The 26,462-nt window shown below is 39.2% G+C and overlaps 2 protein-coding genes across 3 annotated transcripts; both read right to left on the reverse strand.

Annotated features, from left to right (window-relative positions):
- Nucleotides 1-1,104: 1,104 nt before the first annotated feature.
- Nucleotides 1,105-7,143, reverse strand: unc119.2 (unc-119 lipid binding chaperone B homolog 2). Of its 2 annotated transcripts, none has more exons than XM_041957362.1 (5): nucleotides 6,810-7,143; nucleotides 5,538-5,633; nucleotides 4,483-4,573; nucleotides 2,177-2,349; nucleotides 1,105-1,764 (listed from the first exon to the last, which is right to left on the reverse strand). In XM_041957362.1, exons 1-5 carry the CDS (start codon nucleotides 7,066-7,068, stop codon nucleotides 1,616-1,618), a joined length of 768 nt encoding a protein of 255 aa, XP_041813296.1. In that variant the 5' UTR covers nucleotides 7,069-7,143; the 3' UTR covers nucleotides 1,105-1,615. The 2 variants fall into 2 exon arrangements, with proteins under 2 accessions (XP_041813296.1, XP_041813295.1); XM_041957361.1 differs by having other exon boundaries at nucleotides 5,538-5,651.
- Nucleotides 7,144-7,684: 541 nt separating this feature from the next.
- si:ch211-195b15.7 (synembryn-A) lies at nucleotides 7,685-25,765 on the reverse strand. Its single transcript, XM_041957327.1, has 14 exons — nucleotides 25,657-25,765; nucleotides 25,015-25,106; nucleotides 24,246-24,293; nucleotides 22,493-22,510; nucleotides 20,892-20,981; nucleotides 19,151-19,686; nucleotides 18,290-18,425; nucleotides 14,608-14,796; nucleotides 12,711-12,805; nucleotides 12,432-12,582; nucleotides 10,499-10,594; nucleotides 10,035-10,179; nucleotides 9,403-9,685; nucleotides 7,685-9,296 (listed from the first exon to the last, which is right to left on the reverse strand). The coding sequence occupies exons 2-14, from the start codon at nucleotides 25,102-25,104 to the stop codon at nucleotides 9,143-9,145; spliced, it is 2,031 nt and encodes a 676-aa protein (XP_041813261.1). The 5' UTR covers nucleotides 25,105-25,106; nucleotides 25,657-25,765; the 3' UTR covers nucleotides 7,685-9,142.
- Between the last annotated feature and the right edge of the window lie 697 nt (nucleotides 25,766-26,462).

The raw sequence follows: 26,462 nt of genomic DNA on the forward strand, positions 1-26,462 counted from the left end.
GTCCTTACCGTTTTGAGTACACGTTTTAGTACACGGACGAGGAGCTCGTTGAAAGGAGGATGCGGAGGCAGAGAAAGGAACAACTGGCCAAACAACAACAAACGGCTGCGCGTCCACGAGTAGACCGTAACTGGTGGTGTTACTGTGGACAATGTTCATCGATGACAACAGAGGAGGAATGCCTCTGTTGCTCAGAGTGGGATTTGCGGCCAGGAGATACGTGTCTGGATGTGTCAATAAATGTCTGTGTCACAACACTGGAGGATTTCCGCGCAATGATACACTTCTGTCAAACAAAACCAAGGCAAATCAACAATCTATACATGTGTGTAAGCTACTTACTCAATCAAAAGTTGCCCATTTGGTCCCGCAGGCTTTGGCTGGGTCTTCCAGTTCACTTTAGGGACTCGAAAAAACGTCTCCACCACAGCCCGGTTTATCATTGCGCGGAAATCCTCCAGTGTTGTGATACAGACATTTATTGACACATCCTCCTCTGTTGTCATCGATGAACATATCCTCCTCTGTTGTCATCGATGAACATTGTCCACAAGAACACCACCAGTTACCGTCTACTCGTGGACGCGCAGCCGTTTGTTGTTGTTTGGCAAGCTGTTCCTCTCTCTGCCTCCGCGTCCTCCTTTCAAGGAGCTCCTCGTCCGTGTACTCCGGCTCAAAACGGTGAGGACGTCCATTGTAAACAAAGTCATCGTCCACCACCTCAGAGTCGGAAAATTATTCATCCATTTTGTGAAAAATAACAGTCGCAAACTACAGCTAAACTAGCTGACCGCTGCAGAGTTAGCCGTGTTGTGGCTGGCTGCTCGCAGCGCGTGGCGCTCGAAAATGACGTCATCCACTTCAGAAGTAGTTGTCTAGAGACACTGGATGTTGATAACATGCCACCACGGGCTCAGAGGGGAATAGCACCAGCATATCATAACAAAATATTGGAATATGCCGCAGATTATGCGTTTATAGAGGCTACGCACGGGTGCCCCGATAACTCGCATTATACGGATATACGCGCCGCTCCTCTGGGGCTAATTTCTTCAAAACGACTCCAAATGCCACCAAAGTTGTCAGGGTGTCTAAATGGTCGTAATTAATGCTACAAATAAAGTCCAGGTTGTAAAAAACGAAAGTTATCCTTTAAAGAGAAGAGGCCAAAAAGAATGCAGGCACCTCACAGCTTTAGAGCCCATATTCGGAAAATAATATGTTTTTGTGCTGTGGACGAACGCAGCTATTGCACATTTTGATGTGAGACTGGGTTGCTGATACAGTAATTTATTCAATAAAATTGGAATTAGTGCTTTTGTATAGACAAATAAGTTGAATGTAAATGTTATTTTGATAGATAGAACATAATTAGAACAAGTATTATGATTATCTCCTGATAGCTTGAAGAAGAATGCATTAATCTTCCAGTATGTGATAAACTCTAACAGTACCAGTTTTTGACATTTTAATCAAGCACTCATTACTTGTCTGAAGTTTTTCCCACAGCAGTAGCATATGATTGAATTCTCTCCCACCAAATAAAACCTCATACAAAATAACATTTTTACAGCCTTAAGCAACATTAATGAACAACACCAGAGGCTGAGTCCGTTCATTGACAGTTTCCCGATTCCCTGGATGTGTCAGTTTCTCTTTGTGGGGTGAAGGAGTACTCGGCTTTGTGATGCATGATCAGCTTGTTGTTGACAAAGTAAAAACTGTCCGAGCGTGTCTCAAACGGGTTGGCAATCATTTCCTCCACTATGCAGAGCAAAACAGAAAAATGTTCAGCAGGAATTAAACATTGTAAGATGTAAGGTGTACAACTATTTCTACATGAATGCAGATTTACTAAAATGCACATTTATTTATCCTCCAAACGACATAATGCCATAATTTTCAGCTTCTAATGTATGACCTTGCCCTTTGTAAATTATTGGAGTAGGAGTGCACCATCTCAAATTCTTAAGAAACAAGTTGTACCTGTCATATAATTTTAAGATGTAGCAATGTTTGTCAAAAAAGTATTAGGTTGGTTGGTAAAAGTGAAACACGAGGTTCCCCCTCCCACTCCAATATTTATAAAGTCCCTATTATATACAAAGCCTTGCTTGACATATAAACAACTATGCTTGAGTATGTATGTCTGTTTGTGTAGAACTTTTAATCATACCTGTCTCTGGTTCCAGGTCAGGTAAGCAGTAGATGTGCTCACAGGTGTTTCTGCTGTGTGGGATGCAAAAGCCAATCTCAAAGTCAAAGGTTTTGAGCAGAAGGTTTCTGAAAAAATGCCTCTCGATCAGGCGGAATCGGTTCAGTGCCTTGCTGCCCACAGTGAACTCCAACCTGAGAAACATGCCAAGAAAGTATTTGTATTACCTTGATAAACTGTTCCACAGTCATAATATTTGATTAACTAGGATACATGGACAGCAAGTCCAGTTTTCGGATTTATGCATGAATGTACATGTGTAAAGCTTAGTGTTGGCTTTTGGAGTAACAAGATGAAATAAGTGACATTAATACATTTCCTACATAAATAACTATTGATCATGAGCATATTTGCCTCATTGACATTGGAATGCATGTCAAGGGTGATGCAGGATCACGGCATAGGATTTCTTAACTCTCTTCAGTACAATTTACTTCAATTCAACTTTATTTATTCCTGTAAGGGCAACTAAATACACAACTCCCCACTCAAACAGGAAAAGAAGGAAAACACTGTTAATCACAAAGCTTCAGTGTCTAAGAAAATATAATTTTATCTCAAGGTCTACATAGTTGTGTCCTGAGCTTTCATAAAAACATGCACTCCGCAATATTAGAATAAGTACCTAGTGGTTAAAAAACTAAAGCATGAGTTGTTAATAATTAAAATGAGTCACAAACACCAAATTGTCAATTGTTATTTAGTTAGATAAAATACTTTCAGTAAAAATCTTAATATGTTCCTAGATTGTTACCCTCTTAATCACTAACTTCTGGTTCCCTTGTTCCTACAATTGTGTGTATTGGTTCGGACTCTACTGGTACTTTGTTAGTACAATTAATTACACTGTAATTTAGGAAGAATTACTCTGTAAGTTGTTTGTTTTTGTCACAACTGTTGTTCCCAAGAATGAACTTTCACACTCAACATTTTTAAGGATAGTTTGGACTGACTCTGCTAAAAGCCAAGCTCCAGGCTTCAAAGCCTCTCTCAGAAACCTGATGACACAGAGGGGGTCACTTATGTTGAAGGTTTTCTTTTGTTCTGTCATGATCCGTGTTTGTCACGCCTGTTTTATGTTGAAGATTCCCCTTGTGTGTTATCACAAGTTTTATTTTGAAGGTTCAAGTTATGTTTCCTTGTTTGCTTTACTTTCTGTGTTTTCCCGCCCTTGTGATTGTCTGATCTGTTTCCACCTGTGTGTCATTTGTGTGTCAGTTGTCCTCCCTTGTGTATTTAAGTCTGTGTCTTCCCCCCAGTCTTTGTCAGGTCATCTGCGTTTCCCTTGCTGTCTGAGAATCCATGCCCTAGCCCTATGTCACTAGTGAGTGTTTTTTTCATGTCAATACCACGTTCCATGTAAGTGTGTTTCTAATGTTGTCTTTGTCTTTAGTCATGCCACGTTTCTGGTAAATGTTTGTCCAGCGTCTTTAGTGTTTGTTAGCCATGCTTTGCCTCTTGAAAGTGTGTTAGAATTGTCCTTGTTCCAAAGCCAAGTCCAGTTCATGAGATTGTTTCTTTAGTGTTGTCTATGTCTCTAATCAAGCCTCGTTTCTTGTGTGTGTTTTCTCTAGTCTTGTCACAAATCATGTAAATGTTCGTCCTGCATCCTCTGGTGTAGTCTGTTCCCATGCCATCCTCCATGTATGTGTTTCTTCTGAGCTGTCTTAGTATTTAACCACGCCATGTTTCGAGTGTTGTCTTTTGTCTATGAGCCATGCTACGTCTCTTGTGTTTGTTCAGGGTTTCCCTGTTCTGTCTTTGTTCCCTGTCTTCTGCCCATCTACCCTTGTGAGTGTTTTTCATGGTCCATTGAGTTTTGGATTTTGGTTACCACTCCCTGACATAGGGTCGATCCATTTTGAGTGTATCATGAATATCAAGCCCAGAGCTAGAGGAACCCTGGTCTGTGATGAAGAGGACTGTGTTGTGAAGGCTCATGCTTACTGGGTGACCTTGTGCATTACAATGTAGCAACTACATGAGTGATTGAACCAACAGATCCCTTAATGTCTTGAAAGCCCTTGTTTCTCTCAGTTTCTGTAAAGCATGTTTAACTAAAAATAAAAGAATGATTTCTTCTTGACATTGTTCTCCACTAACAACCCCTGGGAATGTAAACGCAAGACTGTTTCAAGAAACTCTGGGGGAAATGTGAATACCAAAAACATTAACTTTTTGGTGCAGCAGTCCGACATGGTCTTGTGCTCAATACACACTGCAGTCACAGCCATTAATCCAACAGAAAAAAAATATCTCTAACTTACGTAGCTCCTATCTCTCTGAGGGCCAGGAATGCAGGGGAGAAGTGATACTGGATGAATCTGCTTGTATCAAGTTCAATGACGTCTTGAATTTCTGAAGAAAAATGAAGCGAGAGACGTTAAAAACAGTTTATTTTGTGTGTGTAATTCACCAACATTTAGCAGCTGTCTCAAATCAGTACAGTGCTGCTGTTGGCTTCAACTGAACATTATTTTATTTGTACTGTAGATAAAAATAGCTTAAGATGTTTGCAAACCCCCCTGCATAATATAGGGAGCCATCAATGAACCTTTCACTAGGGAGAGGGGAACATTCATGAAAACAGGCTCATCTCAGTAACATCCACTGAGGAAGGCTATGGACTCACTGTCAAAGGTGATCAAACTTCTTCCTCCTCTCCATGAACCTTCATTCTCCATAGCTTCATAGCAAAAAACACTACTATACTACTGAAGTCCTTTAAGACAGGTATAATCTTGCTTGAATGAGAAATTCAATGTGGCACTCTTTTGAACAACCAGCTGATGTCACAAAACCATCTATCATCTACGTTGTGACATCTATACATCACAACACATAGATCTAGAGAAAAATATCAGTTATATTTCCATCCAATATGGTTTGAATATTTATGGTCTCCAGTGGATGATTTCTGTGGTTGATGACTCTTTGACAAAAGGTATTTTGAAGACTAACTGCTGGATTTTCATGACATTTTTTATTGGATATTCATTGTCGCTGAAGGATGGATCAAATTGTTTCTGGTGATCTTCATTCCATCATTGGTCTGTATACAAATGCATTTTAAAGTTCGGTCAAAGTTAATATGAGGTTTCAGCAAACAGAGCTAATCAAGTCATCATAAGTCATTAGAATATCAAACTTTTCAGCATCTTATGTTGTCCATACCTTCCGATACATTTCAGTCTGGGCTGTAAATACCAATGCAGCCTCTGGGGATTACTACCACAGTTTTCGACTTCGAGTCTTGTTTTTCCATTCTCCTGATAATACTCAGCATCTCAACAAACATAAGAATGAAGAGATGAAAAGGTACCTGTTGGACAGTGTTTTTTGATGTCAAGGATGACTGCTCCACTGTCCAGGTCCCTGATCTTGAAGCGAGAGAAGTTTACATTGTAGATGTTGTCGTCTGGTGAACACAGATACTCTGCCACACATCAAACCAACAACAGCTGAAAATTTTGGTTTTTTACTTTACATGGCATTGAATTAGAGAGACAAAGAATGTGTGAGATTGGCAGGAGTGCATACATGCATACATAAATACATATAAATATATACATAGTTTCCTGAAATGTGTAACTTTACAAATGACTTTGCTGAGGAATGTTTTACAGTGTATGAAACGATTAAATATAAATATAATTATAGTTCAAAATAACTATAACCAGCACCTCTATTTATTTATCCTTTATTTATTTAACTACTTATTTAACTAACACAGCCTAGCAGAAAATTAAAATACTTGGAACCATCAGTCACGGAAGACAAACTACTGGTGGCTGTTGCTGGATACCTGAGCTATTTGATTTTACCAACTATAGTTACTATGATGTGAATAGAAATTTGCAAATTAGTGTGGCTCTTGATATTTTAGGTAAGTTGTTTTCATGAATTGCAACTGCACTAGTGGTTAACGGGTAGCATACAGTTCATGGATAAATCTAAACAAATTGTAACCTCAATTACTTTGCAACGTTAAGATTTAACATTAAGCAAATGACTAGTTATTAGCTAACAATCTGTTGTTAGAAAAGGAATGCAAACAGAGTATTTTAAGACAAGTATTTAAAAGAAAAAAGGGCAGAGGGGGGCACAGTACCAATCAAAAGTCTGGATCTTATTCATTGTTTGTTTGATTTTATTTCATTAATTTTATTACTTTCTACATAGTATATTAATATTGAAGACAACACGTGAAATTATGCAGTAAACACAGCAAAGCACCCCTATGTCACACCTCCTGCTCCATGCTTCAAGGTGAGAAACATTCATGCAGATACCATCTAATCGCCTTCTTTGTGTCTCGCAAAGACAGGGTGGTTGGAACCAAAAATCTCAAATTTGGACTCATCATACCAAAGTACAGATTCCCACTGGTCTAATGTCCATTGCTTGTGTTTCTTGGCCCAAATAATTCTCTTTTTCTTGTTGGCCTCCCTCAGCAGTGCTTTCTTGAAGCCATGAAGGCCTGATTCACACTGTCTCCTCCAAACAGTTGATGTTGAGATGTGTTCGCTACTTGAACTCTGTAAATCATTTATATGGGCTATAAATAACATAAAGCTGTAAATAACAGACTCACCCTTAGTGTAACTGTTGAGCCATAAGACATGCTGCGGGGTCACTGATTCACCAGGTCTCCATTCAGCCACCACCTCCCCTTCCTCTGCTTCACCCAATGCCATCTCCTCTGAAATAAACCCATTCCAATCCTCCATGTCTCTATCGACCACCATCTCTTCAACTTTCTCTCCTTCCTCTTCCTGCTCTCTTTTGCTTTCCCCGTTCTGTGTTTGGCACTCCTTGGCATTTCTAACTGTGGTTTCTTCCTGGTCCTCCATGGTATGCCAACTCCAGTTTCTTTTAGGGAAATGTCCTAATTAAATCACTCTGAATTTGTTGAAAGTGTCTGCAAGTGTTTGCAAAGAGTGGCAAATGCATCTGAAAGGCATGTAATCCACTGGTCAGCTCTTAAGCTCAGGCTGGTGGTGTCTAAACTGATTATGTCAGTCTGGATTTGGTGATCTGAGTCATTCCCTAATTAAATGGAGACACAGGCTATGGTCCAAGAACAGTGAGCAAAGAAAAAAATGTCACTGTAGAGTTCTCTAGATGAGAGCGAGCTTGTATTGATCTAATGCTCTAGTATCTGAAATCAAGTGTTAGATGTCCCATACTTTGTTGTGCTGAATTAAAATAAATCTGAAATTATATTGAATATAATGAAAGGACATAATGAAAGCACTTTTCAATACTTCTTGTTTATAGCACATAACCAAAACAAGTTGTAAAAATTGACATGGTACCAGAAAAAAAATAGTAAATTAAATATATATATCTGTGTGTGTGTGTGTGTGTGTGTGTGTGTGTGTGTGTGTGTGTCTGTGTGTACTTAAGTCAGTTCAACATTTCTTCAACACCACTGCTGAGGGACCTGAGTGTCTTTATGTACTGCAAGGTAGCCAGGTATCTGATTTAAGGTAAAGTCTCAGTCTGATCAGCTGTTCTGAAGCACGTGTCACATGTTGCAGTGGCGCGTTAGGACCTGAAGACGTGCACACCACACAGAATATTTTACGATATGGTTGAAGCAATACCATGGTCTGGCTTTATTTATTCGTCATAATATATATACATATTGTTGTTATGTACTGTACATATGCTAACATATACTATTATATATTATATTATAAATATTATATATATAATATATACTTAACCATCGTACACATACCACATACTACCAAATACTGTTATTATTAGTCATATTTCCATTATTATTATTATAGCTGTCATTATTATTGTCACCTCTGTGCAGATTACTTTCACTCTCTCTCTCTATCTCTGTCTCTAAACCCAACTAGTCAAGGCAGATGGCTGCCCATCCAGAGCCTGCTTCTGCTGAAGGGTTCTGCCTTTAAAAAAGACGTTTTTCCTCACTGCCATCACAAAGTACTTGCCAATGGAGGAATTGTTAGAATTGTTGGGTACATTAGAGTGTGGTCTCGACCTGCTTTATATGGAAAGTGTCATGAGATAAATTGTGTTGTGATTTGGCGCTATATAAATAAATTGAAGTGAACATCATGCTAGTTGTTTAACATCTCTTCCACATCTTGGCCATCATTTCTGCCCCTGCTGCTTGAAATATCTGGCATTTTTATCCACAATTGATTAAAGAAGGAGTTAAGACAAACTATTTCAGCAGCATTATCTGATGTAACCTATTGTTTTGTCCCATATTCACCACCCCAATTGTGGCAATACTTTGCAGTTCTGCATGTGAATGTAACAGTTTATCATATGTACAGTAAAATTGGATTTGGGAAGTTGTAGTGCTGAATTTAAGGAGGCTTCATTTTCATTTGTCCTTACATGACAAAAAAAAAAATCTACAAGCTGACAGTTATTTTAAACTGGTATTTTTCTGTGAATCTGCATTCATTGACAGATTAACAAATTATAATTCCATTGCAAAGCTTCTCAGGGGTCTTGCAACAAAATACTATAAATAACATAAGTGCTGCTCACTGACAAAATAGTGTTCAAATTTTTGTCCTCACTGGCTCTGCATGCCCATTGGTTTGTCTCTCTGATGTATTTCTTCTACTGTATTTTACAGAAGGCTGAAGCCATTGGCTGATCTCTCAAAGGTCAATGGATTCAAAGCTCAAAGTTGTTTGTTTTTCAAACCTTCGTTGCAGCACACCTCATACAGTGTTGTATGACCATTCATACTGTAGTAACATGTCCATTTAAAACAATGTAACTTTGTGAATGACGGTTATGCCTGCAGCCATATGATGTAGCAACTATGAAAACAGCAGGAAGAAGTACACTAGAAATAAGTGGTGAAGAGAGGAGTGCTTTTTACTCCCTGTCTGTGTCTCTGTCTTGTTAGTCTACTGCTCCATTCTATTCCATCTGTTTTTCTTTTCTTCCCACTGTCATCAGATCCAAATCCTCCTCTGAATCTTCCTCTTCTTCCAGTGTGCAGCTCCTCATTTGGCCCCAGAGTGGAGCCAGTCTCCCCTCTGCTGTCACAGCCATTGGCTGAATGATCTCGTTTCTGTGTAAGAGAAAGGAAGGGACAGTAGTATCTAATCAGTTTCCCTTAAATACGCTTTACAGTATTTGTCTTACATTATGAGCAATACCACACTTAACACACTTGCCGTGATAGTCTGTTGATCATGCTGACGAGGCGACGGGCCTCCTCCTCCTTCTCTTCCTCTGTCATACCCTCCATTGGGTCAGGCTGCTCCACCTCCACCCGGCCAGTCACCAGGTTAATCCTGGCTTTGGCCTCCCGATACTCTTCTGTGTCTGAGTCTGAATCGCTGGAGTACTGGGAGGCATACTGGCTGTCGCCTGAATTTCTTCTGCCATTCAGCAGTCCCCGAGCTGCCAGTAGACCGGCAGCATTGCCATAACCCGTATATTTAACAAAGCGGCTGACTGTGAAGGGACACAAGATGCAAACTTTACTGTCTTGTACTCTTCACATATGAAGTTGTTCATAGTTGTTCAGATGGTCTCTTGATGCATATCTTTCCATGATATGCAAGCCATTCCATGTGTGTGATGGTGATTCCAGTGTATTGAACTGATTTCACAGAAATTTCACAGTTCTAAACGCTGCCATGACCCTCGATATGATTGATCATGGCCTAAAGGTTAATGTTTCTAAACTGTGTTGTCATTTGTCAGAAGCATCTGAATGAAAAAGGTTTTTCATTAAAAAAATTGTATCACAGAAGACCTCTGCCGTTGAAGTAAGTTAGTCTGTGTTGAACTAAGATGATACCATTCTCTTTGCAGAGGACAAAGAGCAGCTCAGCAGCACAGTGCTTCACATCTGTGTCAACGTGGGTCATCAGGCAGACCAGCTGGCCTCTCAGTGAGGTGTCTTGCTCAGGTCGGATGGCAACGTCCCTCAGTGGGGGTAAGATCTGGGGCCAAAAGTTGGGGTCAGATGAGATTCACTGTAGTACTATATCCAATGCTAAAGTAGCAAGCCTACAGTCACTCTAATGTCAGGGTTTTGTTAATTTCCATGAACCTTCATATGCACTGACTACCTTTTTTAGACAAAGTGTCTAAAAACCAATGTCGGTGCGCCCAGTATTCCTGTAATTACTCAATTGGAGTTGGTTGGGATTTTGTATTTGGCTATTTTTCTCAGCAACATCGAATCCCTAATAACTTTAACATACTGCTGCAGACTGAAGGGGACGCTTTCCTGATGCTGTAGTTGAAAAAATACATTACCTTTTGCCGCAAGTAGTGACGTGTCTCCCTGTGTACCCGTGAACTCTCAGTTAACAGATTCAGTACAGGGGTTAGTTTCTCCTTCAGCTTTTGACCCTGTATAACAGCAAATTACAGCCAGTTTCACATAAGCCTGTATAAGTAAAAACAGACGTGAAAAAGCAAGATTCCAAGTTATTACATGTGTCAATATTGGTGCTTCCTATAGACTGATATTTACATAGAATTTTACTAAGTGTTGCCAATCAGTTCAATACATGTTCTGCACATAGTGAGCACCGAAAAGCACCCTTAAGGTTTTAGACTGTGTCTACTTTTGTGTCTCTCTTTTTTTATTACTGAAATCAGGAGTCAGCACAGCAGGTGAACAGCATTTAGTTAAGATGATTAAATATTTAAGTTGTCTCATGCACTTTATGGAAAGATTACCCAGTGGTTGTTGTTGCATAAACATGTAAACGGGTAATGTAAGTATAATAACTACACTTTCTCTGAAGAAATCCCTAGCCTTCACGTGTTAAGGACACAATCCCCCCCATTAAGAAGTGTTTGATCTTCTGTTTTTCAGCATGAATTAGTCTTTGTCTCACAAAGGCTCTGGTGGATGTTTTAAGTGCTGATCTGAAATAATTACTATGCCCAATTGCATATAGCGACAATCTGTGCTATGCATTAATTTGGGAAGAATTTTGTTTAGGTATTTTGGCACTTTAAGGTATGAGAACTCTGTTCTAGGGCATTGTTGTAACATCATCATCTACCTTGATACTTCACCTGTCATGGTCTGGTTTTGTCACTTCCTGTTTCATGTTGAAGATTCACCTCGTGTCCTCTTTTGCTTTACTTCCTGTGTTTTTCCCTCCTCACTGATTGTTTGATTTGTTTCACCTGTGTTCCCCTCAGTGGTTGTCAGGTCATTGTCTCTGTTTCCCTGTGTCAAGCCTGTAAGTCAGTATGATTATTCTCCAGTGTCTTCCTGTGATTCCTGTTTTTTGTTTGTTTGTTTGTTTGTTTACTTCTTGGGACTTTGGACTTCTGTTAGAGTCTTGCCTGCCTACCTGCTTTTTCGTTTTCTTTGTTGATAAATTCATCAATTTGCACCAGCCCTCCATCGTGCCTGCATTTTGGGTTCAATCCCTGTCAGCCTAAGACTTCAACCCTGACATCACCTGTTGAGAGCCAGTACTTGGACTTGACCACCCAGGGATTCTACCTTTCACTTCACTAACATTTATTTTAACACAGCTTTTCAACCCAGGTCATCTGCAGCCCACCATCCTAGCATGAAAAGTAATTGACTGAACAGTTCCAAGCTGAAAAGTTAATTCAGTTTCCTATCACTATGATGTCAAGGCAACATCATTTCTGCCTGTATTGTAGTCTGATTTACTCATGATCACACAGGTGCACATGGAGAAATTAGTAGACATGCTATATATATAATTTTAGATTTTATTGAGCAGTTGTGGAAAATACAGAAATCTTAATATCCAGGCTTCAACAGAACACTAGTTGCCTTTTTATGATTGGGAATTGTGGAACTTTATTACTTCTCATGAAGGCATGTCATGACAATTTGTCATCAAAAAGAAAATTGGTATACATTTGGTCATATGCTGTGAAAAGTTGGCAGGTCTTTTTATTTACATGGCTGCATATTTGTATTGATGTCAAATTAGATTAAAAACTGCTGGCATGTCTCCTTTTTTTATGTCTTAGTTTTGCCGGATAATAATGTTGTAGTTATTTTAGTTAAGAGTGTAAATTATTTTGGTGAAGGTGTTGATTTTGCTTTCCGGTCTGTAAAGTTCATTAGTGCACTCCATTTCACTTTTTTTTTTTTTTTTTTTTTTGGACTATTTATCACTGGGTCAATGACATAAAGTCTTCACAACACCTGTGTATTTACTTCAACACACATACACATACTTGCCCTGTTCAGGCGTCTGTCCATAAACACCAGCAATGTCTGGACACAGTCCATGTTGACTCCCTCCCACTTGTGGGACGCCTGATCCACATGGACAGATAGTAGGACATCCAGACATGTCAGTGGCAATGCTGACAGGATGTTAACTATATGTCTGTGGAGGGAAGTCATAACTTTTTAAAACATTAACATGAAAAATATTATCAAGGCTCTTTATCATCCATTTAAAAATGTTTCAAAAACATTTATGTTATGTTAAAAGCTGCAAAACAGCAGTCTGACCCTTGAAGTTCGTCCAGAATTTCTTCTCCATCACATGAACGCAGCAGGCAGTGGCGCAGCACAGCTGCTAGATGGCGATACAGAGCAGCATCCTCCTGAAAAAGACACACCCGTCTGCTTTTAAAGGGGCACTCTTGTGCTCTTGTCTCAAGGCCAGTTTACTTGTCATGATTAACACTACTCAGCCTGTGTAATGTCATCTGTGGCTCAGGAATATTTTTGATTAATCTGAGAAAATCCCTTATGATGTCATAGTGATGCCATCTGGTCAGTTTATCTTGCTTTGCTTGCTAGTAACAACATAACAGCTGGAATGGAGTTTGAAAGATGTGAGCGTTTGTTTGTGAAGGTTTATTAAAACACAATGAAGTTATCAATGAGCTTGGTATGATGACCCCTGACCGAAAAACTGGTTGTAGGGGCATGGAACATCATTATTCTGGTGGAGAGGGTGAAAGGTTGCCGTGGGTGGAAACCCCTGCCTCTAGGCTACTGAATGGGCAATGAAGGACTGACTTTCTAATTGTTACGTCACATCTGAGACTGAGTGCCTGTGGAATGGCAGACCGAGCTGGTGGCTCCTATTCTGTCTTTGCAATTGTGTATCTGAGCAAGACGAGACAGATAAACAAACTCAGAAAAAAACTGAGTTCTGGAAAAAGATGTGGTTTAAGTGATGTTATGTTTCTGTTAAACTGGAGAACGATATACAATACTAAGCAAATATCAATAAATTGCACACATAGTGCATAAGCAGAATGTGTATTCATTCATGTAATGACTAAAATTACATTTTCCTTCTACATAATTTCCCCATGAAAGCACTCTAATAATAGTCACTGGTTTTGGGAAATGACTGAAAGAATAAGATCCTGGATACATGCAGTCAATAGGAGTGTCCTTTTTGATGTCCCCTGGATGCCTCCTTCTGGAGGTATTTCAGGCATGTCAAACTAAGAGGGCATCACAGGGCAAACTCAGAACATGCTTGAGGGATTTCGTATCTTTTCTTGCCTGGAAATTTGACACAATACACAACTACCCACCATCCCAATCTCTCCTTACTTTCTGCTTTGATATACAGTACAAAGGATACACCACTGTCACTGCTACTGAATGTTGGCACTGGACATGAATCCTGTGCATCCTACTGTGCATCATACTGTCCTGGTGTGCATTGCATTGTGATTTACATGCAATAAGCATGAAATTATTGTGTGATTAAAGCATTTTTTAAATATTCTGATTCTGTAAGAAGAAAGTAGAAAAATTGCTGCTCAGATCAGCTGACAGCTTGTGTCTTACTTTGGTTTTTAATATTGTACTTTGGTAAGTACATCATTATCATAACTGAGAAAAATACAAAACTATGTAAATAACACCCAAGCTGTAAACAACTGGAATTTTCCTTCATCTATATGAAGCTTGCAGTTACACATATAGATTCCCGATCTGAAAGTGGCTGAAACGGAAGAAAGCTATTTCTCACATAAATTGCCAAATCCACCAACTGCCTCAGTGTGTATCATTAATTTTTTTTTATTCAACTAAGGACATGAAGCTGCCTACACAATGCAACAATACTTTTTTTTATTTACTTTAATAATCCCAAACTGGGAAATTAGTCTCTGCATTTAAAACCATCACTGATTCACTGAAACACACATATGCAACATGCAGTGAAACACACAGGAGCAGTGGGCTGCATTCAAGTGCCCGGGGAGCATATTTGGGGGTTGAGTGCCTTGCTCAAGGGCACATCAGCTGGCTAATGGAGGGGGAAAGGATACTCCACTACACCCATTGACACCAGGTGAATGCAACCAGCAAGCCATGACTTAATGATGAGTTCAGCTAAAATTGTTTGTACAGCTGATTTGTGTGTTTAAGAGGTCACCTCATCTGGCTGCTGCCTGTAGAGCATGTGAGTGATGTTGAAGAGTGTCTTGAGGATCTCAATGATCTCCTGGGACATCTCCTTGGAGATGGGAGGAGCTGTGCTGTCACTAAGCACCTCATATCCACCACCCCACCTGACAGTCACGCACTGCTCAAGGGCTTTGGTCAGCACCGACACTCCACGCTCCTGATGTAGGCAAAAAACAACAAAAAACAACCAAACAAAAAAACACTGAGGATGATGTAAATCATTGATGCATGGACTGAGAAAAGACCATTTTTTGATCTGAGAAAAACAATGAAGTCATGCAATCTGCAGTTGTATCCAAGCACGTTTTTCATCATTCCTGACACTTTTGCGACTTTGTTGTGACTGTTGTTGATGAAGAACATCAGTCTTCACTGTTTGGCTGAAGTGACGTTTCCAGAGATTAGAGTATACAGTACTACCTAAAACTCATATTGTATGATAGACTAGTCTGTACAGATGCCCATTAAAGTTATGGCATAATTATTCTGATGTTATATCTTGATCACATTAAATGAATGAAAAAATAAAAAGTAATAGTAGTAGTATTAGTAATTACTATTAATATTAAGATTTTTACTTTCTTTTAAAAATGTTTAGCAACCTGGCTTCCTTGACTTCGATAAAGTGTGTGTTTCATAGCTTTGGTATGTAATTGACAAAAGTTGCATCCACAATTTTCTTTTGGCTGTTGCTGGGGATCTCCAATAAACCAGCAGCAGATCATTAGTGTTCTTGAAGGCAAATAATGCACAAAAAAGTCAGCAGTGTATTGTGGTCATAGCCCATGAAGGGCTTTGTATAAAAGGAGGAGGACCTTAAAATCAATTCTAGCTGCTACACAACACCAGTGCGGGGCAGCTAAAACTGGACTAATGTGCTTTGGTTCGGCTTAATAGCTAAGCTACAGAGTTTTGAAAGAGCTGAAGTCTTTGTGGGGGTTTTGTGTTTTCCTTTGTTCAGGAGATCAGTATATAGTGCATCACAGAAATCAAGTCACCTTGAAATAAATGCAGAAATAAATTGGCCAGCATCTTTTTTGATTTACAAATGGTCGGAATTTAGCCATGTTTCTAAGACAAAAATGACCTTTTTGTCGCCTTGCTGATGTGGGATGTGATGACTTGCACCCTCAGATTTAATCCAAGGGGTTAATTTCCTTATATTATTAAACACCATTTCTCTTTTTGTTTTAGGGCCAACTAGCAAGATTTAAGTATAGTCTATTATCCATTTATTTATGGCCAAAAGACAATATTGCAGTCTATGGCTGCAGCATCATTTGGTTCAGCAGAGATGTACAGTTGTGTGTCATCTGCAAAGCTATGGAAACATACATTGTTCTCTCTAATGTCAGCATGTACAATATATTGAGAACAATAATGGACTAAGGCAGCTTCCTTGTGCAACCCCAAAACAGATGGCATGTTTCTCAGACACATGATCTCAGACTGTGGAAGGAAAACTTTGAAGAAGTAATGTAAAACTTTCTTCTTTTGATGTAAAATATGAATCAGTTTAACACACAGTCAGAAAGTCCAACCAACTTTTCAAGACGATTGGATAAGATATTATGGTCTATTATTGCATCAAATGCTGCACTTAGGTCTAATACCAAGCGAGATAAGACCCTCTTTTTATCAGAATTTAGTCTGAGGTCAAAGATTATTTCATGGAGAGCAGCTTCATTTATGTTATGTTGTCTTCTAAGGCCTGAATTAATTCCTGCCTGATGTTATGTGATATATTTATCAGGCTAACACTTGATGTGGAAGACTTACATTCAGAGACAATCATGCAGAGCTCAATGAATGTAATACAGCTGAATTTTCCTATGGTTACATCTTTTTCTACAGGTTTTGTTGAGTTCATCTGTGTTTACATCAGCAGCATTATTAGCCCTAATGAAAAAGTGAAAAGTAAAAAGTAGTTAAAAACGTTTGTTGTTCAAGAACAATGCAAGTTCTTCACAATTTGATGCAGAGAACTGCAGATGGGTTGGGTAAAAATAATCCTTTTTTGCCCGCCGTATTGTTTTGTTATAGACAGTCTTACATTCTGAACTGTAAGCCTGGTTTCCCCCCATTTTCTTTCAGTTGCTCACTGAACTCTCATGAACACTGCTATTGTTTAACCATGGGAAGATTCTGTCAGTCAACCTCTTCTTTAACCTTTAGGGGAATCACAGTATTTAAGCAGATGACAAGATATGGTGTTTGTTGAAATGTTCAACCACATCATTGAAAGCAGTCATAGCTTTGTGACTCAAATGCAATCCAATGATGACCACTGATAATTCTGCTTTGAGCTCAAGAGCAAGATGGTCAAATGATGTAAATTTCCTGTTTCGTCTGGCTGTGGCTGAACATTGATGGTGACTGTGGCTGAGACATGTATCAGATGGTCTGTGATTGCTACTATTTGTTTGACTGCAGTCCTGGCTATTTAGGATCACTGGTATGACACCTTTGTGATGATGGTCTGTGGTAAAAGCTTCAATTCATTTTTGACTGAACCTCAGCCTGGCAGCTTGATTAGTGACTGTGGTTGTGCTAGGATGGGGCAATGTTGGGTCCCTGGTGAAAGTGATGGAGGGGGAGAAGGGAGGCATTAGATCCCTGACTGGGACAGAGACATCCTCTGAAACCTTGGGTGAAACAGTTACAGACTGTCTGATTGTGTGTGCTGGTCTTTGCACTTATCTGTGCATTGTTGTTTTGCTATGGCATCCCAAGAGTAGTTTGACACAGAGCAGTCTACAACCAGTGATGTTTGGATGTACCCTGTCAGGCTTAAAGCCGTCTTCACGCTTCCAAAAGATATTGAAATTTTTCAATAAACTTTATCCCATGGTTTGAGGCACACTGATTACAGCCTTTTTTATTCAGGGCAAGGAGTCTGCTAAAAGATTCTATTGCTTTCCCCAAAGTTGGATTGGGGCCCAATCTGAAGGCATGTTGCAATTAACAGTTGCTCAGTTTCTCCAGTAAGAGGCAAAAACCTTGTGGTCTCAGAGACAGTTTTCCTTTCCAGAATGTCAAAAGACTAATCCTGAATGATAATCTTCCTGTTACTTGGATGTATCGAGATGGTAATGGTAAATTAGATTTTCAGTACATGCCATTCTAAAATGCTTGGTTGTATAGTCCCTAATCTGGGGTCTGTTTTACCAGGTGTGGTGTTACCAGTATTACATCTGGCCCTCAGGTAGTCATATTTGGAGTGAGCAATATTCATTTTGCTTGTAATGATTCTTTAAGATTGTAATCTAGTAATACTCTATGATTTGCAGAAAAGCATTCCATCTATTTTAAGGTTACAATGTTGTAAACTAACCGTTGAGTACCAAGAGAAAAAGTAACTGGTTGGACCCCCTTTCGACTTCAGAATTGCCATATTTATTCATATCATAGCTTCAACAAGGAAACGTTTCACAGAGACTGGTCCATATTGATATGATAGCTTCTCGCAGTTGCTGCAGATATGTCAGCTGCATATCCATGATGTGAATCTGTTCCACCACATCCCAGAGTTTGTGTGCAGTAAACTCATTCTCATATTCAGGAAACTAGTTTGAGATTATTTGATCTTTGTGGCTTTGTGGCATGTTATCCTGATGGATGTGGTCCGATGGACCTTCCATAGATTTTACCTGTTGTAGCTGCACCCTGAGCTCAGGCCTCAGAGCTGTCAGTAAGAAGAGCAGTCTCAGTTTGTAAAACTGGCCTTTGGATGACACCCTGCTACAGATCCCCTGCTTCAGACTCTCCCACAGGCCTTGCAGAAGCCTTCCATGGAAACAGGAATAGAAAAAAATAAGCCAGGCTGGGTGTTGGTCAGCATCATCATCATCAATACATACAGTATATATTCACATTTATGCTCTAAAAAACAACCCATATTATACTAATATAAAGGAATAACTAAAGGAATACTTGCTTGCATGGAAAACTCCCACAATATTTTGGGTAAACGAAAGGGTAAACAATCATTCTGTACTCATCGTAGTATTAGTCAATATACAGTGAAGTCTGTATCGCAACATATCACTCAGTTAGCTAATGCTATTCCATGTCAGACTGCTCATGAAGTGCCCAAGAACTGGTTCTACACAATTCTATTAATTTTTACTTTCACAAAAAATTACCAATAATTAATTGCAGTTGGTATAATCAGCTGCCAGCTATGTGTAATTTTGCGAATCAAAGTGATGGACCAACCAAAGTGATGGTCAGCACCATCTGAAAATGACTACCTCAAGGCTTTGTGCACTAATCTAATAAAAACAAGCAAAAGTAGATTAAAGGCTTGATAAGTTTTTTCATTTTATGCATGAGAGCTCCAGGTATTTTGCCAACCTGCAAAGGGATTTAAAATGGAACTAGTTATCGGGACTCAACTCTTGTGGCACTTTGTTTCAACTGTTACGAACCTCAATAATGGACAATTTTTCATTATTTTACATTTTATGGATAAGCCTATACAGTAAGTCTACCAATTTAAAAAGTGTCACCTCAGCGCGCTGGCCCTCTCCTGTGCCCTTGGGCTGTTGTAGATGACATTACACAAGACTTTCATGGCCTCCTTCCTACACACATCTCCATCCTCCTCCTTATCTTCCTCCTCACTGTTCTCTTCACGGGTGTCCTTCTTCCCACGGGCAAGCACCACATGACCGCTATCACCTCTCCACTTATAGGAATGATCAACTGAGCCACTTGTGGTGGTGGCACCAGCTACCTCCACAGGAGTAGAAAATGAAAGCACAGTGCTAACAGATAATGATGCAGCATCTGCATCTCCTCTTTTGCGGATCTCGCTGCACGTTGTGGCTGACTGATCTTCAGCTTTTTCCTCTTCCTGCTGTGGCCATGCCTGCAGTAAACTGATGCCTCCCAGGTTTGCCAAGGTGAAAAGGGCACTATCAGTGACCATTGGCCCTAAGGCCCTCCGATCCCGGGACAAGATACGAAGTGTATGCAGGCAATTCCTTAACACTGCTGGTTGTAGTTGATGACTGATGAAGCACAGCAGGGCTGTGGCCAAACGCTGGAGGAACATTTCGTCAAGAGGGACATGTTACAGTGATTACAGTTCAGAGAAATTAACTTGAAAAAGAAAGGTGCAAAATGAAAGAAATAGAAGTGAAATGATTGTATTGTATGCACATATCATGCATTAGGGGTTTAACTGAGTTGGCCACAAGTCAATGACTACATTTAAATTCATAAAATATTCAAATTTTGAAAAAGGACAAAATTCCTCCTAAGCTGTTTGCATGTCTAATGAAAATGAATATCCCACTAATATTCCTGTTTACATGCAGCCATGCATGCTCCTGTAAACGTATGCCCTTGTCACGGCCACTAAAATTAGTCCCCCAGATATAAAAACCTGTAATAGTAAGCCTCACTCTTCCTTTTCTGCTGTTGCATTGTGCCATTCTTTCCTGCTGCTGGGTTACTCATTCCCTCTGTTCGAGGTATGTGGTGTGCGATGCAACGACTGCTTTAACCGTGTTAGTTTGTGTTGAAACACTCGGCTAGGTGCTCGTTAAGACACCTAGCCGAGTGTCTGCTTGGTCCCAAGCGTTGTCCAGTTTAAAGGAGTGTTGCGCTTAATCAACATACCCTTTTTTTTGGCCATATTGAGTGGTTAAATTACAGTTGACAAGCAATAATGTGCATCTGGGTCTCCGCAGAGCAGGAACTGCCTCTGCTGTTTTCATTTGCTTTATTTAACTTGCTGCTTGAGATTTATTCATATTTTTACTTGTTTTATTGAACGTTTGCTTGTTTTATTTAATTTTTAATTGACATTTTAGTTCATTAAGCTTTTGAGCTTTTGTTTTATTGGTTTGGGAAGGACTTTAGGGTAGGGGTCTAGGAAGTGGCACTGTTTTAATTGCATGTTTTTATCCTATGTATAACCATTAAGTTGGCAGATGCAGAGGTAAAGTGTTCGTTTGACACAGGATCTATGGTGTCTACCATTGTGGGAAGTTTCTTTACAGAACACTTTCAGGATAAACTTCAGTCTTGTAATTGGTTACAATTACGAGCCGGAAACGGATTACAGATCGTATACCATGGCCACTTGGAGCTTGACGTTGAAGAGTTTGGCAGAGCCATTTCTAGGTGAGTGTGTTGGTAGTTTAGTTAGTTTAAAGACCCTCTGAGTAGTCAACCCCACCCAAGGTCTCAGGTATTTTGGGCATTTAATGCAAATGCATAAAACTTAAATCACTGACCTACCTGTCGGAGAAGAAGATCAGTTTCATCGTTGTCTGAGTCAATGTCAGAATCAGAGTCGGGAGCATAGTCCCTCACTTTGTTCTTCCTGAACTGGTCAACCAAGAGGGAGAGTTAGCACTAGTAATGGCAAAAGATTATAGCTGCAACATGCAAACACAAGCATATTTCATAAATTGAGCATTGATGGTTCATCTGCTCCTTATCCCCATTGAAGCGGTGCAGAAGTACTGATTTGCAAACAATTTGTTATGGGATGACTACAGCCACATCACGTTTGTCATCACTCATATCTTAAGCATGCCGTGTTCACTGCTTCACAACCCACAGTGGGAGAAAGAAAGACTGAGCTCATATTTCTATTAAGATATGTAAAGATCAAGCCTGGAAGTATTCTGTTGTGAACAAACATCATGTCCACTATAACATACTGGTCAAACTATACCTTAGCAAAGTAAACAAACTAATGAAAATGCGATATGCCAAATAAATACCTTTCTAAGGAAAATGTATCTATCACTAACAAAGATAGAAATAAAGCCAGGCTCAATTATTGCTCCATTCAATTCTTGATATTTACAGAGAATCTTGTAATGTCATGAGTGGTCATCACAGCAGGGTAGGGTGGGGCATTGCAATATAACTGAAGAAAAAAAAACAAGCAAAAATAGAAGGTTCACAAGGAGACGCAGTTTCAGTCTCCAGTAAGCATCTGGGTCCTGGCCTCTCTCATTTGTGAACCGTAACAATTGTTACTACATTAAGACCTGGATGACCTGCAATTTTCTGTTATTAAACTCATAAAAAACTTTGTTAGTTAGTTATAGACCTTGCCCATAAACACCTTAGATCCTTCAATCTATATCTTGTGATATAACTACTGTGAATTGCATTGTCCTGGCCTCCAGCCCACCATAAGGAATCTGGATGTTACCTATTGATCAGGATACAGTCCGTCCTTTAACTCCAATGCAACGCAAATTTCGAGGACTACTTTTTTAACAATTACATTTTTACAATTAACAACATATAAATGTGTCTTCATTAGTTGCTGAAAACCACTGGTATTTGCCATCAACAGTTGTACTATAACAATTACTAACCAGTTATTTCTCAGTTAACATATAATTAGTCATCCCAATGATATAACTTCACTATACAACTATTTCATTTGCTCATTTTCTAATTATTTGAACTAATTTATGCACTGACTGACCTGTCATTAAAGGGTTACCAAATGTCTTGGTAGTATTGATTGTCATAGTCCAGGAACACAGGTTTGCTGCACAAGGTTAATTAGTGTGGCTTAAGGATATCTGCTAGGTGAAGGTTAACATGATGAGTCATGAAGTATCCAAGCAGCTTTGGAACATACAGCTAGACACATGATTACAAAACTGATTTTGAAACACACACACACACACAAAGAGACAGAGAGAGAGAGAGAGAGAGAGAGAGAGAGAGAGAGAGAGAGAGAGAGAGAGAGAGAGAGAGAGAGAGACTAAGCATTCTAAGCCCTTTTCCTTTTACAGATTACTGAGTGTAAACTCTTAATCAGCTTCTCTCTCTCTGTGTCTCTCTCTCTTTCCTTTTGATTTATTTACCTCTTCCAATTGTCGTTGCTGCAGTCAGTTTATCCATGAAAAGTGACAGAAATGAATGTGTTAAAAAAGTAATGACATCCAGGCATCAGAGAGCGATGAAGTTATAAGTGGAGGAGGGACATAGAGGAGCCAAAGCAGAGGAGCTAGACACAAAGACACTACTGTTAAGCATCATTTGGTTTTCAGTAGTCAGTCCTTTTCCAGCTTGGTAAAGTTGCAGATTGGTTAAAGCTTTTACCATCCACTGAACAGTAGTGAACTGTCGTGATTTGGTTTGTTTGGTTTTGTTATTTCCTGTTTCATGTTGAAGGTTTATCTCATGTGTCATCTTGTACTTTACTTCCTGTGTGATTGACTGTTCACCTGTTCCTTAGTTAGTTAGTTAGTTAGTTAGTTAGTCTTCCCTCCCCTGTGTATTAATGTCTTTGCCAGACTGTCTTTGTACCAGTTGTGTTAAGTGTTCTTGCCCTTGTGAGTGTTTCTCCAGTGTTTCTGAGATTTGCTTGTTTTCTGAATTTTGGTCTACTGCTTGCTTTGTTTGGATTTTGTTTGCCTCATTGGACTTTAACTTAACAGTGAACTGGTTTACCCTGGCAATGGAACCAGTGAGGTCCAAACTAAACACTGACAATACTAAAATCTCCACAGGACTCATAAAATCGCACTGTACAGAGTGCCCTATGAATTTGGTCCAGGTGTTTTTATAGAAATGTGTTGACCAATTCTTCTCTACTGAGGACAGGAATTATTTAACACATTGCATATGGGCTGTCTGCAGGCAAGCTTTTTGCTTGTTTGCCTTTTTTATACTGCATTGACTATCAAGTGGAGATCTTTGAGTAGCCTGAAAATGGAAAATGTGAGTGATACTGAACTCCTAACTGTTATCAATTTGCCTTATTTAGTACTTTGAAATACGACCTGTAAATATATTAATACGACTACTTACATGTGCAAATATTCAAAGCAATATTTCAAATCTTAAAAACTGGTGGGTATGTGAAATTGTTTTTATTATTATTCATGTTATTAGTGGCCCAACAACATAAAAAATACAAAAATACTAATTTTTACATTGCTTTTTTCTTGGAGCGGACATTAAAGGGGTATAATGTACATATTGGTTTTATTTTGTATGACTTTTTTTGTGTTTGTTTTTCGACGTCTCCTTTTCATTCTTGCTGTTATTGCTGTCTGTTACATCTTAATTTCACTGGTGTGGGATCAATAAAATGATATCTTATTAACAAAAGTATTATTGTGAATAACTTGTTCATACTGTAGCATGTTATGAATATAGCTTATAGCTTTTTGAGCTGCTATGCTCTACAGGCTTTCACAATGACACTGAGACTGACTGGAAACTCAAATGCAATAAATGATGTATCAGGTTTGATTATTATTCAAATAGGATTTTAAGGACATAATTTAAAATATGATCACCTATGGGGATTGGTATTTTTAATACAAAGATAAGTTGATAAAGATATGTTATGTGATGCAGACAGTGTATACAAAAGCAAGGAATAGGAATAGAGAGACTAAACAGCTGGTTCTCAGATCTGGAACAGGGTGAAAGCATCGGGATCAGCTGGGACTCTGAAAAGAGAGGGTGAAGGTAGCAGTAGAAAAAATGGCAAAAGAATACACAGATAATAATGGAAAATTATACATTGAATGATGGGACAGATGAAAAGAAAATGCAGAAGGGACAGTCATGCTGGCAGAAAGTCAAATGGTTTTGTGTACTGACCTTTTTTCTCTCTTGCACCTCAGTGTTGAAAAAGAAGCACTCTGCATACTGTGGAGAAACAGAAGAACACAGGATTAGGAAGATAGCTGACAATAGCACAATATAGTTACAATAGTGGTGCAATAGTACACATAAAATTAACAGCATAGAATTGGAACACACGCAGTGACCAAGAACATAAAGGGAGTGATAATGAGGGGGCAATGCCTCTTGGACAACTTTAATACATGGATTGGGAGTTGAGTCAAGGTCAAAAGTGTAGCTTTTGCAGAGAGTGAGGAGGAGGGAGAACAGGGGTAGGGTGGTAAAAGCAGCAGCGTTTATGTCCACATTGGTAGAGCAGCACAGATTAGACAAGAAGTGAGACAAAAAACATTAATGCCACTGAAATCAATCATATAATTTAGCAGAGAAATATGCAGACAATGGTCAACATTAGTGCAAATGAACAATTTGCTCTTTGTATTATTTCAAACCATTTATTTCAGCTAATTATATAATTACAATTATGTTCTTTCCACTCATTTTTCAAAGCACAATTTTCTTTAGTGTTACCATCTAGAAAGAGATATTACACTTAAGATGAAGTTTAGGGGGTTAACAGGAACTGAATGAAAGCAGCATTGTTTAAATATTATCCACAGTTAATCATTACTGCATTAAGGTTCTTATGTTACCAACTGTAATCAGGCTGTTCAATGGTTACAAAAATGAATATTTTTCTAGTTGGACTGATACAGTAGCCGTAGCCATAGAAACAATCAATGACCTGGGTGATGTAGCTGTCCAGTAGGAGCTGGACAGTGTCCTGGTCACCTTGGGTGATGCTCTCAATGATCTTCTCCAAGTCTGGCAGCATGCCTGCAGCCCAACCAAAAAAAAAAAAACAACAAAAAAACAACAAAAAAACAAAAAACAGTCCAGTGCTTGAAAATGACAAGCCATCATCACCCAATTCATCATTTTAGTAACTATACTAACTGTACTAACACAAAGTAGCTTGCATGGACTATGAAAAAGTAATTAGCAAAACAAATTCCACCAATTCATATAAATAACTTGAGTCAGCTGTGAAAAAATAAATGCCTCTTGGATAAATAAAAATGAAAATATATTTAATGAAATTAAATATATTCAAAGTGTCCATTGAAACATGTATACACCCTGACTTTAAATGAAATCGTACCAGTTTGGATGAAAACTAAAAGAGAATGAATCTGTCATCAAATTCAGTGGTTTTCAGTTTTTTAATTCCTTATTTGTCACACTTAGACTTTTTGGTTGAGTTTTACAACATACATGATAGAAAACCATTGTTAAAGAAATCAGAATTGTTACTGTAGTTACGTACAATAGCATCTCAGTGTTAGAACAGCAGCACTATGCAGTGACCATGAGTTTCTGCACCCACCTGTTGGTGTTGTTAAAAGAAGTGGATACACAAGCCTCTGGCAGCTTCTCCTTCTCCTCTCAGATGGTACTGCGTAATCTTTCTCTTCTGTCTCCACATCTCCCCTCCCTCCTTCACCTTCTAAGCCCTGGATTTACTCGGGCTACATACACTACAACCAGTACTCTTCACCTGCAGTGATGTACTGTAAGTGATGTAGTGTAGCTGAGCTGAGATGGAGAATGCCCCAACAAAGAGGAGACAGCTGTTGATGAATGGCAAGTGTTTACAAGGTGATCACTGTGCACATGCAGAGGCAACCTAACTTCGAGTGAGGAGCGAGGAAACAACAATTAAGAGAATTGAGATGTACCCTAAGACGCAAGGAAAAGATGTGCAAGTGGGGGAAATGTGGATGCAATTTAAGAGACTTGGAATGTCCCCTTGGTTGTGTCTGTGGTGAGCTGGGCGTTATGTTGTTCCTCCCACTCCCTATCCACCTGCTGTGGCTCATCTAACCACCAAAGTATATAAACTACAGTTCTTCATTCCAGTTTTCGCCAGATCATCTGTTTCCCCATGTGGTAGTATTCTCGGCTTTGACTCTTTAACTGTGTTAAATTCCAGGTAAGATTTTTTGTTGATGTTTGTTGTTGATCTGATCGTGGATGTTTTCTGATGCTCCTGTTTTTTCTCTCTTTGCATCAGACCGCCTCAAGCCACACCGCACGCACTTTAAGCCAGCCAAACTCATTCTCCGTCTCTGCCTACCTGTGATTCTTACTACCTCTCTCCAACACCGGCTTGGCTCAGCTCAAAATCTGAAC

This window comes from Chelmon rostratus, chromosome 17, assembly GCF_017976325.1.
Source record: "Chelmon rostratus isolate fCheRos1 chromosome 17, fCheRos1.pri, whole genome shotgun sequence".
NCBI lineage: Eukaryota > Metazoa > Chordata > Actinopteri > Chaetodontiformes > Chaetodontidae > Chelmon > Chelmon rostratus.

Coding starts and splice junctions, on each gene's coding strand:
- si:ch211-195b15.7 (XM_041957327.1), bottom strand. CDS start 25,104: ATGCTGCCAGACTTGGAGAAGATCATTGAGAGCATCACCCAAGGTGAC. Junction 10,180..10,498: donor GTCACTACTTGCGGCAAAAG/GTAATGTATTTT, acceptor TTTTGGCCCCAG/ATCTTACCCCCACTGAGGGA. Junction 9,686..10,034: donor TGTCCTCTGCAAAGAGAATG/GTATCATCTTAG, acceptor GTCCCTTCACAG/TCAGCCGCTTTGTTAAATAT.
- unc119.2 (XM_041957361.1), bottom strand. CDS start 7,068: ATGGAGGACCAGGAAGAAACCACAGTTAGAAATGCCAAGGAGTGCCAA. Junction 5,652..6,809: donor GCTCAACAGTTACACTAAGG/GTGAGTCTGTTA, acceptor GATGTGTGGCAG/AGTATCTGTGTTCACCAGAC. Junction 4,574..5,537: donor CAAAAAACACTGTCCAACAG/GTACCTTTTCAT, acceptor ATTTTTCTTCAG/AAATTCAAGACGTCATTGAA.